Source organism: Sorghum bicolor, chromosome 8 (genome assembly GCF_000003195.3).
Source record: "Sorghum bicolor cultivar BTx623 chromosome 8, Sorghum_bicolor_NCBIv3, whole genome shotgun sequence".
Classification (NCBI taxonomy): domain Eukaryota; kingdom Viridiplantae; phylum Streptophyta; class Magnoliopsida; order Poales; family Poaceae; genus Sorghum; species Sorghum bicolor.
The window spans coordinates 53,111,425-53,125,104 of NC_012877.2; the positions used below are offsets into that span (position 1 = coordinate 53,111,425).

The 13,680-nt window shown below is 40.6% G+C and overlaps 2 protein-coding genes across 3 annotated transcripts; one reads left to right on the forward strand and one right to left on the reverse strand.

The window, feature by feature from the left end:
• Positions 978-4,457, forward strand: LOC8066309. 2 transcript variants are annotated; one of them, XM_002442220.2, is made up of 9 exons: positions 978-1,232; positions 1,333-1,371; positions 2,221-2,274; positions 2,504-2,557; positions 2,932-2,985; positions 3,070-3,141; positions 3,220-3,306; positions 3,454-3,510; positions 4,115-4,457. In XM_002442220.2, exons 1-9 carry the CDS (start codon positions 1,137-1,139, stop codon positions 4,202-4,204), a joined length of 603 nt encoding a protein of 200 aa, XP_002442265.1. In that variant the 5' UTR covers positions 978-1,136; the 3' UTR covers positions 4,205-4,457. The 2 variants fall into 2 exon arrangements, with proteins under 2 accessions (XP_002442265.1, XP_021301975.1); XM_021446300.1 differs by having other exon boundaries at positions 992-1,232; positions 2,218-2,274.
• Positions 5,911-8,973, reverse strand: LOC8066310 (5'-adenylylsulfate reductase-like 6). Its single transcript, XM_002443259.2, has 4 exons — positions 8,609-8,973; positions 7,311-7,489; positions 7,088-7,212; positions 5,911-6,649 (listed from the first exon to the last, which is right to left on the reverse strand). The coding sequence occupies exons 1-4, from the start codon at positions 8,807-8,809 to the stop codon at positions 6,255-6,257; spliced, it is 900 nt and encodes a 299-aa protein (XP_002443304.1). The 5' UTR covers positions 8,810-8,973; the 3' UTR covers positions 5,911-6,254.

Consider the following 13,680-nt stretch of genomic DNA (forward strand, 5'->3'; position numbering starts at 1 on the left):
TAGTTTACAATTGGACAATAATTGTAAAATAAAAACAAAAATACTACAGTAACAAAATTTAATTTTTTTAACTAAACAAGGAGGGTCGGTCCTCACTGAACAGCCTGTATTTGTCGAACGATTCCGACGGCCAGGCCTTGTTTAGTTTAAAAAATTTTGGCAAATCGATACCGTAGCATTTTCGTTTGTATTTGATAAATATTATCTAATTATAAACTAACTAGGCTTAAAAGATCCGTCTCGTCAATTCCGACCAAACTGTGTAATTAGTTTTTATTTTCGTTTATATTTAATACTTAATGTATATGTCTAAAGATTCGATATGACGGGGAATCTGAAAAATTATGCAAAATTTTTTGGAATTAAACAATGCCTAGGCCTTGTTTAGTCACCCAAAAACCAAAAACTTTTCAAGATTCCCCGTCACATCGAATCTTGTGGCATATGCATGGAGCACTAAATACAGACAAAAATAAAAACTAATTACACAGTTTACCTGTAAACCGCGAGATGAATCTTTTAAGCCTAGTTATTCCATGATTAGACAATATTTGTCAAATAAAAACGAAAGTGCTACAGTTTTTCAACCTAAAAAGTTTTCATTTATCACATTGAATATTTGGACACATGCATGGAGCATTAAATATAGGTAAAAAAATAAACTAATTACACGATTTAGTTAGAAATTACGAGATGAATCTTTGAAGCCTAATTAGTCTATATTAACCTTAAGAGCTACAGTAATCCACATATGCTAAATAACATATTAATTAGGCTTAATAAATTCGTCTTGCAGTTTCCAAACAAGTTATATAATTAGTTTTTCTATTAATATCTAAATATTCTTTTCAACATCTTATAAATAAAACATACGATTTGACACGCAAAATTTTTTTACCCCCAACCAAACAAGACCCAGACCAAAGGATCCGTTCTCCCCAACAGTTATCGTTCCCTCGAGCCGCTCCCCCGTCCCCTCTCTCTCTCTAGTAGCCGCTCCCCCTGCCCCATTTCAATTTCAAATCTCCATTCCTCTCTCTCTCTCTCTCACGCGCTCGCCACGCCGCTCCTCCTCCGCCGCTCCTCCCCTACGCAGCCGAGCCAAACCCTAACCCTACCCGGCGGCCGCCGTCCCGATGTCCGACTCCGAGGCGTCCCCGTCCCCGTCCCCGCCGACTGCTCCGGCCGCCGCAGCGCCCGCGGCGCTGACGGAGACCGCCCCGTCCTCGGAGGTGAGCGTCTCGCACGTCGCCCCCCTGTTCCTCTGATCTCTGCTGCGCCGTGCTAAATCTGATTTCTGTTTTTTTTTCTGCTCGCCTTGGGTTTGCGCAGAGGAAGGAAGAGCTGCTGCCCGTGGAGGAAAAGATCTCGGTAACTATCCGCCGTTCCTGTCCCCTGTAGGTTTTTACTTTACTTTACTGTTGTTCCTCGCGTGTGCTCGGTTGCCACGGCCGGAAATGTTGCTGCTGTGCGTGGTTTGTGGCTGGCACCAAGTTGCTATGTTCCACTTGGCCGTTATTTTGGTGTCATGCTGGTGCGCTAGGTGGGGGAACTAAATGTACCGGAAACTTACTGAAGATCACACACATCAGCATTTCTATTATTCTTCTTGTATGTAGGAAAAAAAAAGTCATCACTTTTCCTGAACCAGTTATTGATCTGTACTCAGAGCCCGGATCTTTTGAGACAACCAACCTCCTCATTGTGCATGACCACCAATTTGGTTGTGGGATTGAACTAACACGATGTTTTTAGATTTCTGTTGAAGTGATTCAAATTTTAGAGGTATTGAGTACACATCAATAAGAAAAAGAATCAGCTTAAAAATAAACACATTCTTTCTAGTTGAAACACCCTACTCAATGGAATTTCAGCAGAAATAGACAACCGACACATCATTCAAACTGTGGCCACTTACCCAAATTCATACCAATTTTGACACACTATTCCTGTACCGTCCTTGGTGTGATGAAACTGATGCATAGTACTAACATTCTGAATAGAGGTGTTTAGTAACTTTTTTTTAACTCCCTACTCAATCATAATATCGCTAGTCTATGCAGTAATTATGAAGCTATATCTGATCATCTTTGTTATTGTCTGGAATAGTTCTCTGCTCTGAGGTTATTATTTGCAGCAAATTCTTTGGGAAGTAACCTTTAGATCCCTAGATTAGAGTGATAAAACTAACTTCTTCCTTGTTTTGTTTCTTTTAAGCAGGAGTTAAGTGAGTCACAATCAGAGCTTCTAGGGAGACTCCGTGGCCTTAAGGAGGTGTGTTCTAATTTGGTTAACTTATTAGGTTCACTCTATTTGATGTTGTTTTTTGTTTTTGCTGTACGAATCATGAGTTTTGGGAATAATTTGTTCAATCCCAATCTTCATAAGTTCTGGTGGCATGCTTGAGATATTTTCCACATTGGTATCAATATTTCAATTCACATTTGTGGAATTTGCATAGCAGAAATCTTGATATATTATTTCTTATTTTCAAATGTTTCAGGATCTGCTGAGTTGGAGGAGTAATTTAGACTCCCAAGTGACGAAATACAAAGTGGTGAGTTTCTTTGCAAATCATGTTCGTGTCATTTGATATACTGATCGGTACTTTCTTTTTAGATATTATTAGTTGTCTTTTAACAATTATAGTGAGATCTTACCTACTTGTTTAGTTTGTGTAAATATTCTTTTTCTGGAGTAAAGTTTTCTTTTGCTAATTATTGAGTAATTCAGGAAAACTTTACTATGGATCTTTTAGGATTGTAAAGGCATGTTGTGTGCATTTGATGATTCCGTTAAGTGTTTGTAAAATGTAACACTAAAAGTGTTGCATACCTTGAGGGTTGATCAAAGCCATGCTAATCTTAAGCTAGAAGTGTTCTTCCTGTAGGTTGCATGGCAGTTTTATTTACCATTTCATCTATCTTGCAGGAACTCTCTGACATCAAGAGTGCACTCAATAACGAAATAGAGCAGCTTCGTTCAGTAAGCATAACTTCTGCATCCAGTAAAAAGTTTATAATTTTCATCTTCAGATTAAGTTACTTTGGAAAATATTGCCTCGTTCAGGATTTCCAAGAGCTGAGGACCACCCTTAAGAAGCAGCAGGAAGATGTGTCACTTAGCTTAAAGAATTTGGGGGTAATTGCCTTTCTGCATTTTATTTTGTAATTCTGATGTATATAAACTTTACAATATATTTAAATCTGTTCATTTCAGCTTGAAAATGCTACCGAAAATGATGCGAACAAAGGAAATGGAGAGGACACAAATGAGGTCCTGTCAGCTAACTTAGGGAACTTGAAAGTAAGTACTAGCTCCATTGTGAAATACTTAAATTTACCTACTTGCAGAATGTCTGGTCCACGTAGTATGATAGGAGACTTTTGTTCATGCTTTTCATTGACTGCCGTTATAAAATTTTTCCTTAACTTGTTCATTTTTCTTTTCCAGCTGGATGGTTCTTCTGAAAACTATGATGAAACCAGAGACTCAAAGGAGGACAATGTGGTACGTAATTAGTACTAGTTACATGAATGACTAGAAAATAAGTAGGAGCATGCACTCCATTGTTTTTTATGCTTTCAAAAGTTGGTTATTGAACTAGCGAATACTTTCCCAATTCCAGTTGGTTGTTGAACTGGCGAATACTTTCCCAATTCCCTGAAAATTGAGTGTGACAACATTTCTGAAATTCAGAATGATATTTTATATCCATTGCCTAAATGCAGATATACCTGGTAACACAAGAGGGGAACCAGTGTGTTTATATTATCTGTATAGTTTAGATGGTAGCGTGAATAACTGTGAGGGACCAAACATGCCTTGGCATCAAGAACATTTGCAATGCTAGGTCCCATCCTTCTCTTCTTCTGTGAGATAAAAAACTAATAAACACCAATAAAAGAAATCATGCAGTTGTCATGACTAATAAACACCAATAAAAGAAATCATGGTTCTTCTGTTTATCCCTGATCGCTGAGTGTGCAGAATCATGCACCAAGAATTACGGTAGAACTTTATATGTGCTGGATGATGGTCTAATTTGCTGCAGCCGCACCACAGTTTCTTAGTGGAAAGTTCACCCTGATCTTTTCCTTTCTGATGGCTACAGGAAAACACTGACACAGCTGATTTTGTCATTGTTGACAAAGCTACTAAGGAGGCGAGCTCAACCGATGAACAATTCAATGCAGAAAACTGAAATGGAGCTGCTTATATTGTTTGCGTCTCTGCTGTAGAAATTCTAAGAACAGCGATAAGTTAGTTCCTGTATAAGAAAATGAGTCCATGCTTTGCGATGGCTCAGTCGGGTTGGTTATGGAATGCTTTTGGGGCCTGTGAGGCCTAAGGATCCAAATGTCCTCTGGAGTTGTGGTGACAGTTGTTTAAACAATTGAAAGTTATGGTATGGTATCATGTGCCACTTGCTCACTTGAATGCATTTCTGCTGGTTTGTCGATTGCAATACCCAAGCCTCCAAGGCCATGATTTTAGACCTAGCTTGGAATGGTGGTGGGTTATGTGGATTTTGTATGAGGAATGGTGCAATAAGGTATTTTGGTGGGTTTGTAATTGATCACAAGATGCCAGTCAACAGGAGACGCATATAGGATTCCAGGTTTGTCTGATTGCCTCTACTGCATACTAGTAGTATTATTTTTTCTAGAAAAATATAAGGATTTCATATGTTCAATTTTTCGCTATCCATTTAAGAGATGGCAGTCAGGAGCTGGCTTGCCCATTAGTTACGCAACTGGAGCTATCCTGACTGCTTTAGCGTCATGAGGAGAGCGAGAAACCAGAAATTCAGTTGAAGCTGATAGTTCAGTTTGTGCTACAGAAACTGGAGGGAAAGAGGAGGTTAACTCTTCCATAGAGAAGCTGCACCACAAGTCTCGAGGAATCTGCTTATCTCATCTCTCGGCAGATGAGGAAGGTAGTGAAGATTTGAGCACCTGTCAAAAGTAGCACATTTATAACTATAGCAGCTAGTGTCCAATCATGGACTAATTAAGCTCAAAAAATTTGTCTCGCAGAATAGATACGAACTGTGCAATTACTTATTTTTTTATTTATATTTAATGTTCCATACATATGTCCAAACATTCGATGGGATGGGTGAAAACATTCTGAAAGCTCACCTAGAATTGGTTTTGAGCTCTCCAACAATTCCCACGGGCCCCCAGAAAGCAGTAGTAGTACAGTAGCAAGGTGGAGAAAGAACAACAGCTATCGATGAAGGCTGCACCAGGCTCGAGTGAGAAAAACAAGCGAGCACGAAAGCAAGATCGGTAGTAATTTGTAAAATCTGTCAGCTGCAATTTGTTCTACAGTGTGCTTGTGCTTCTAACTTGTTTACTGAAGTGGGGACAATTAAGAGTGGTAAAAAGTCTTGTATCTTGAGTTTTCATTTGCAGACATGCTCTACCCTGCATTTCCCTAAGCAAAAGTTCACCGCATATTGCTCTTTGTTACCGAACCATTGTTGGGACAGCACAAGAGAGATTTTGATGGTCTTCTCTGCACTTAATCAGCCGCTGTTTCTCCTGCTCTTATCAACCAACTGACTTGTGATGTGAGACTTTGTTTCCTGATGTGACATCTTCAGAGTTGCCATGCAAGTTGCTGCTTGCCCTCAAGTTCTAATGTTGACGTCCATGAGGAGGTTTGTCAATTAGGAGACAAAGCTGGGATGCCGATGGAGGACCTTTTTGTCAAAGTCTCAGCAGATCCTGGCTATGATTGTCGAAGCACGTGTAAAGAAGATTTTTGGAGAATTTGCATTGTTCCAAGTTTTAACATCCATTATTCAAGAGTGACAAGGTCAGAGTAACCGAGTGGGTGAAGCAAACCATAGCTACGAGTCTACGAGAGACTTATAAACTGAAATTCAGAGACATCAGAAAATGACACTGATCAATGAAGGATGTCCATTAACCATTGCAGATTACATGATAAAACTGCGCATTTGACCATGTATTCTGGGGAGGGAAAGGAGAAACTTGTGCTGCATTTTCATTGCCAAAGGCAGCCTGCCTGATGGGGGCACTGACGACTAATGTTACAATATGATTTACAGAGGCTCCACGGTATCCCTAAGATTTACATGCTACAAACAGGATGTATGTTTCTGAGCACGAGAGCCAGAGACCTTATCTGTCTCAATATGCTCATGTGAGTTACAGCCTTACAGGAGCTACTTCGTCAAGTGCAATTCAATGAATCAGCACGTTCTCTTGTTTTTGTTGCTGTCAGATGGTCGAGCCCATCAGTCCAACAGCAACTCGCGGAGAAGGTTGCCCACCAAGCGACACCGAAGCTAGAGATGCCCAGATCCTACCATTCTTAGCTCCAACCATGAGCCTCAGCTTGCTCCACACCTTCCTCACATCCACAGCATGGGTCAATTTGGCGAGGATTCCAAGGTTGCTTTGCTCGTAGTATTCGGTCCAGAAGTCTTGGATGAGAGCAAAGAACTTTGGGAAGAAGAAAAAGAATATCCTCAGGCAAATAAACAGGATACTGAATGCTAGGTAGGGTTCTCGCTTCACTGTTTCACTAATAGAGCTGTTCCAAATCTTAGCATAGTCTGTACTTCGCGCTGCGCTCCACTTCCGAGTACCAATATATGCGACTGGTTCTTGACCTGCATCATACCAACGCTCATTTAATAAGTACAAGAAAGTAACTACATTGGTTTTTTTCTTTTCCACCAATAATATTCTAAATTTCAATTTGTGAGTAACCGAAAACAGTTGAGCATGTATAGCAAAGATAATGATATATAATGATAGTTGCAACACTACTTAGCACAGAAAACCTCCCTTCTTTTGAATTTACTAGAATCAGTGAGCTCGCATGCTATCTGTACAAGGCAGTTCTGAAATGTGAAAAGTTTTGTACAAGTCAAAAGGGGCAGCTTTGGGTAACTGGGTCTAATAACCCTAGACCATAGTATAGACATACAGTAGAACAATACAGTGTGGTAAAACTAGTGTTCGATACTACAACACCACATATCGTTTTAAGCTTATCTCATCATAAACATCACAAGATTGTAACAACATAAGAGTAACATACGTACCCGTAGCAGTAGTGTAAAGGTTGACCAGGGAGTCGAGATCTTTTGAACCAAGAGGCCAGAATACGTATGAGCTGCGAGCTATTATTATGGAAGGTAGTGCACGGACATGATATCTCGACAAAATGCTGCAAATTATAGAAGGAAAGAGATTTCAGTTACAGGCATTAGCTATTTTAATGCCCATGAAAGGTAATGACTGCGTTACAGCAAATTCGCGTCTTACGCTTTCACGATGTTGGACTCTTCAACAGCCACGTGCTTAACCCGTGGAAACATTGAGCTCAGATCATCAAAGACTGGTCTGATTCTTTGCGAGAAAGGGCACCATGATGCATAGAAAAGGACAGCTGTGTGCTCTTCCTTGCTATCCAACATCCTAAGAAGTTCCTCCCCATTAACAACCTGCCAAAACTATCAAAGTGAGCTTCATACCATATTTATTAGACACCAAACCTCCAAACTGACCCACGAAAAGCTAGGCTACGCTACACGATAAAACTCCAGGCCAATCCAGTAAAGTCAACCGATGGTATTGCTTTCTCCTTTGCAAATAATCATACATACTTGATACTCCCTTACCACATTTAAGCCTCTTGCCAGAATTAAAGAACACAACAACATTTAGCGGTCTGGATTTAACCTTTAGCTGATACATCTCTCCTGGTCCCTGATCCTACATAGTAGCAGTACTTAACTCTAAATTAGTCCTGAGCATTCCCATTAGTGCTGGTGCTACAATGATATTCACTACTGAATGAACTTTTGAGTCATTCCAACTAGGACCATGTGCATCAAACGCTTAAACAACTTAGAAATATACAAATAACATAAGGGAAACAGTTCACTCGTTGGAAAGTTGACACCTTAACCTATATAAAAGTTGCAAATCACAAGCGACGAATTCTTGAAAGGCAGTAATTTGACAAACCAGGAGTTCAGGGGCCTATAATCACAAATACAGATTTCACAAACCCTAATAATACACTATAGAAAGTAAAACGAAGGACTAAGAACAAAGGCCACGCTTCTAACTGTTCTAGATACAAGATACTCTTGCGTTGACTAGCTGAATTATATTTATCCTCGAAAAACACACAAGAACATGTAAATTCCGTCAACAACAAGGGAAGGGGATTAAGAAAGCGATCCTATCTAAAAGGAAAAAAGACTGGAAACCAATCTACTAAAGCACAGCTTGGTTCAGACGCCTCTAATCATCCCGTAGAAACTTCGGAAACAAATTATCTGCCCATGGCTCCCCAGCAGAATCCACGCTAAACAGTGAAGTAAACAAAAGGAACTAATATTCCGAGATGGAAACAGCAATACAGCATCAATCAAGGAGTATGGACAGCACTGGAATTTCTCGACACGAGCATCGGAACGCGCGCGCAAGTGTGAGATCCGCCTGAACCGTACGCCTCACCGCCCGATTCGGCCTCGCCCTCCCCGAGGAAGAACTAATCTTGCAGCCAACTAGACAACGAGACACGGCCGGAGCTAGGGCTCGGAGACACGCACCTCCTCGGGGGGCGAGTACCCCTCCGTCGAGACGGGGCAGCTTGCCCGGAGCGCGGCGGCGAACGGCGGGAGCCCGTGCTCCAGCACCGGACACTGATGTCCCAAATCCTGCCCCGCGCCCGGGCGTGCAGACGCACCAGGCGGCGCTAGGGAGGGGAGCAGCGCCAGCAGCAGGAGCAAGGGGAGGACGCGGCGGGTCATGGCGACGGTGGCGAGGGGAGAGAGAGAGAGAGAGAGAGAGAGAGGAGAGGAGTGAGATTTCTTGGTTTTCTGGATGGTCAGCAGCTTTGGGAATCTTTCGAGGTTTGGTGGGTGCCCTTCTTCGAATCAGGGTTGGATTAGACTACTACCGGTACTTTGGATAGGTAGGTATACCGTATAGCCAGGTGTATCTTGTATTTGGAGAGTGTGATATTTTAGGGTTTGTGGTTTGTTTACTGCCCATGGATATATCCTTTTGGCTAATGTAACTAGTCCACCTGGCTTTTTTTATCCCTCTGACCATGGATTACGAGAAAGCAGAAGAAATTGACTTTGATCGATTAGATTGAAACCTAGGTGGACTAGTTACATTAGCCATTGAGTGAGATTAAGATTTAGTAATGACTAAGAGGTGGACATAGACGAGAGGTAGATCAAAGTATGGAGCAAGTCTATATGTAACGCTGGAATGACTATTTAAATAGACAATGTTAGTAATTATAGGGAATGATATGGAAAGGTGCTCAGAGAAGAGGGTTTGGTTGAGGGAGTTACGTACGTCGACAATGAGTAAGAATTAATGGTTAGCCATGCAGAAAAAAGCCAGCCATGCAGAGAGCGCTAGACGTCAAACTACAAGATATCATCAGTCGTTAGATCTCCATCCAACGATAAAAATATATTCGATTATTTTAGTTATTAGGATGCCTTACTTAGGAAAGGTATCAAGTGATTGAAAAGGATCTTCCCTCAAAATCTCTCGTGTAACGTAGGATCTAATTTTCCTGTTCAGCAAATGTACAATTGAAAACATAGGATCTGAAAGCATCTAGGCCCCTAGTTTAGTTTTAGTGATTAATGACGGCACAATCACATGTGTTTGCATCGACATTACTTTAGTAAGGCCACAATGTTGGAGATTGATTGGGGTATTATGGTTTTCATGCCCCTATTGATGGTATTTAATTTCTATTTTCAAAGGATAGCGCCAATATTAAGGATTGGCTAGCTCTAAGTGTCATTGGTGCTGAGGGACACTTAATTAGATTAGTGATAGGATCTTTGTTTTTCCTTTGATCGTGCTGAGGTAGATTAGTGAATAGGTGTCTTGACCTAGTTGAGTATAGTGAGTAGATGTGGTGCGAGCTCAAGAGAAGCCCAATCAATCAAAGTTGAAAACCAACCCAAAATTTGTTTGAATTAGATGAGTTGGTAGCTCTGCAGGTGCACAAGACAAGTCTAGCGTGGCACCGGGCTAGAGCCTTGGACAGGTACCGTGTAGGTTCTTCAGTTGAAGTTTAGTGCAATACATCTTCCTAAACCAGTGTGTACATCGAACATGGAGGCTCCAGATAGGGCTGGTGTTGATGGATGGGCAGACCCAGTGTAGTGCACTCATTAGATGTGTCTATGGTGCACTGGACTAGGGCGCTGCCTATTCTACCAGAGAGGATGTATTTGTGTACATCTAGCCTTGTACTCACCGAAACCAGAGCATCGAACAGGCCCTACACTCTGGTGCAAGAACAATGTTGTCCAATGCACCCAAAAAGGTTGAGTGAAGGCAACGACTAGTTCCTTGGCTTGGGGCTATATATACCCCTCCATCTTATGCATTAGAGCTAGCTCTCTTGGCATTATGAAGTTCCACCTAAATCCTTCGGTATCCAAGAGAGAGACTTGAGCTAGCAGAGTGTTTTGGATTTGCTAATTCAAGATTAGGGACTCCATCAGTGCAAAAAGAGTAGCAAGTGTGTATCCATTCTTCTCATTAGGCTTGGTTAGGTTAAGCGAGAGTTTGTACTTATTACTCTTGGTGATTGGCATCACTTATATGGCTTAGTGGTGATCACTCCATGGAGCATGTGGGTGACCCAACTCATGTTGTGAGCGGTTGTGGGCGATTCACCGTATTAGAGTGAAAAAGAGTCAGCCTATATTGAGCACTCAAATCTTATGCAAATCGAGGGGCAGCTACACCCTTGCGCAGGTGCTCCAATGAGAACTAGTGGGGAGTGCCGACTCCCTGATACCTCGGAGAAACATCACCATGCTCCTAAAACTCTCTTTACTTTGAGCATTTATATTTGTGCAATTACTTTCATATTTTTACATTATTAGAATTGCAATGCTAGAGTAAAGCTAGATCTAGAGTGCAAAACTTTATGCGCATGGTAGAAAAACAATTTAGGCACAAGGGGTGAAATGGCCGGGCTAAGAAGTAGGATTTATTTGTTGTGAGAAATTTTTTATTAGCCCAATTCACCACCCATTGTGGGCAACTTAATCCTTTCATGGTCCTTTTGTTAGAGCTCCACTTCTTGCTTCTTATGTTGTTTCATGAGAAGCCCTACCAATTTGGTGAAAATCTACATGCTCATGGAGCTAGGGAAATTGGATCCATTTTTTAGTATGGAGGTTGAACAAAAGGAATACTTCTTCACACTACTCCAAGCCCTTGCATTCTTTGTGCCTTCTGGTTCCTTCATCCCGATCACATGTGACTCTCTATTTCACCTGCTACAACGATAGAGAATGGATACGCCATGCACATAACCAATCTCGTAGTGCAAGCTCAAGCTCAACATTTGGTTCGTAGGTAGCCTAATACTACTATTATGAAGGCCATAACTCTTCCATTCAAAGTGCAGCTGAGGTCCATGAGTACTTGATAGAAAGATATTTGATAAGCTTTCAAATGGATCTGATCTCACCTTAATATCACACAAGCAAGGTCTTCAGATTGTTTATTGTTTCTATCGCGTACTACGATATCATCATAGGAATGATATTCACCCTTAAGACCTTGGCCCACTATGTGGATGACACTTTAAAGATGCCCAAGGACAACCTCCTTAGGAGGCAAGCAAGGGCGTCCATGCCAAGTTGGAGACCCAACAATCCATATCAAGTTTGAGTCTATCTTAGACTCTAGGAGCAACCTGCGTTAAAATAGACGCCTGGGTTATATACGAACTCTGTTTTCAATGATCTAGCTATATATGGACTGAAAGATAACTAATTTTGTAAATCTGTCAAGGTGTTGTGTCTCTATCTTTTGGGCCGCTGAGCCTTGTAATGTGTTGGGACTGCCCTGTCTCTGGGTATACCTCTATTTGTTGCGAGTAAATCACACAACACATACATGTTGTCATGATTTTTTTGCTATATTTCTGGGTTAAATTATCTCTAATTTCTAACAGGAATATTTGCATAGCATATACTTATTTTTATTTAATATATTTCTTAAGATATTACTAGTCATAATTATGGTTTTTTAAACCTTGTCAGTGTCAGATCAGCTTATGTGCCATGCTGCCAATGTGATGAACTGCCTTACGCCGGTGAAATGAACAAAAAAAAAGAAAAAAAAGTGGTGAGCTGGGAAACCACATCAGCCCGTCGTGTTCCCTGCCGTTTTGCGCGTCCAAACTTCGGCCCTTTATGCTTTCTTTGCAGTTGACGGTTGGCTGCTGAATTCTCAATCTGAATATACTAAAAAAAAAAATCTTAATCTGAATGCAGGCCGGGTTTGCTTGGCAAGCTGGGGGCCAGGCTGTCTGGGTAAAGTTTAACCAGGGCCCCTGAGCTTTTTCTTTTTTTTTTGAGCTAGTTTGATCTCTAGTTTTTGCATGATTGCATCTTTTCATGAACGGCGTTCAACGTGTGAAAAAACACAAAGAATTTTGAATCGGAATGTTATCATCACTGTCTACCGATTTTGTCTTTAATTTTAGTCGTCGCATGAAAAATGTTCATGACCTGACTCCACATATATCTCTACACCTAAAAAGATGAGAGTGGAGACATCAACAGTCTTCAACGTGCCTCCTCCCCCTGCCACCCCACCCAACTCCCTCAGCCGTCAGCTTTTTGAAAAAAAAACAAAGGCTTCTGCTGCGAGAAAATGGATGTGGAGTCCGTTTGTTTGCGCTTTTTCAAAAACCCAAAATCTTGAGCAGCCCACCAAAATTTTAACACCAAATTTTTTTAGTTTTGATGTTTACTTTCCAAAAAAATTTGTAAAATTTTTCAGATTTTATGTCACATTGAATCTTGCGGCACATGTATAAAGCATTAAATATAGATAAAAAATAACTAATTGCATAATTTATATGTAATTTACGAGATGAATCTTTTAAACCTAATTATTCTATTATTGGGCAATATTTGTCAAATACAAATGAAAATGCTACAGTGTCCATTTTGGAAAACAAAACAAGGCTATTTACTTTTGCAAAAAGTTTAGAGCCAAAATATTTTGGACATGTTTACTTCCAAAATGAAAAATAGCAAAAAATTTTGCATTTGACCCAAAATATTTTGGAACTAAACAAGGCATAAACAAGGCCTGGTGAGACGACGTGATGGCGTAGTAGTGTACTTCCTCCGTCCAAAGAGAGTGTACTTCCTCCGACCCAAAATACGTGTAATATTTATTTCTCTAAATAAATTTGTTAAAAAAACTAGACTTAAAGATCTTTCCAATGATACTAATTATGTACTATAAATATTAATATTTTTTACTATATATTTAGTTAAAGTTATTTCTCGGAAAGCGCAAGCGACACTTATTTTAGAACGGAGGGAGTATTCCACAAGCAACCTGGTCCCAGTCTTCTCGAGCATAGAATCGATATCGAGCTATATATATGGTCCTGGATGCATATTGGCAACACCCTCTAAAACTAATGGTTCCATAATGAGATCTTATTTAGCGCGCGGACATGGCGCCCACCGATGTGTTTGGTGGCGCTGCGTTGCTTGTACCAAGATGTGTCCATATCCAGTTCGTAGGTGTCATTCATGCATCATTTGATTTAGGATATAGTTCTTAGCTGACATTCACACATCGGTGTGTTTTCTATTTT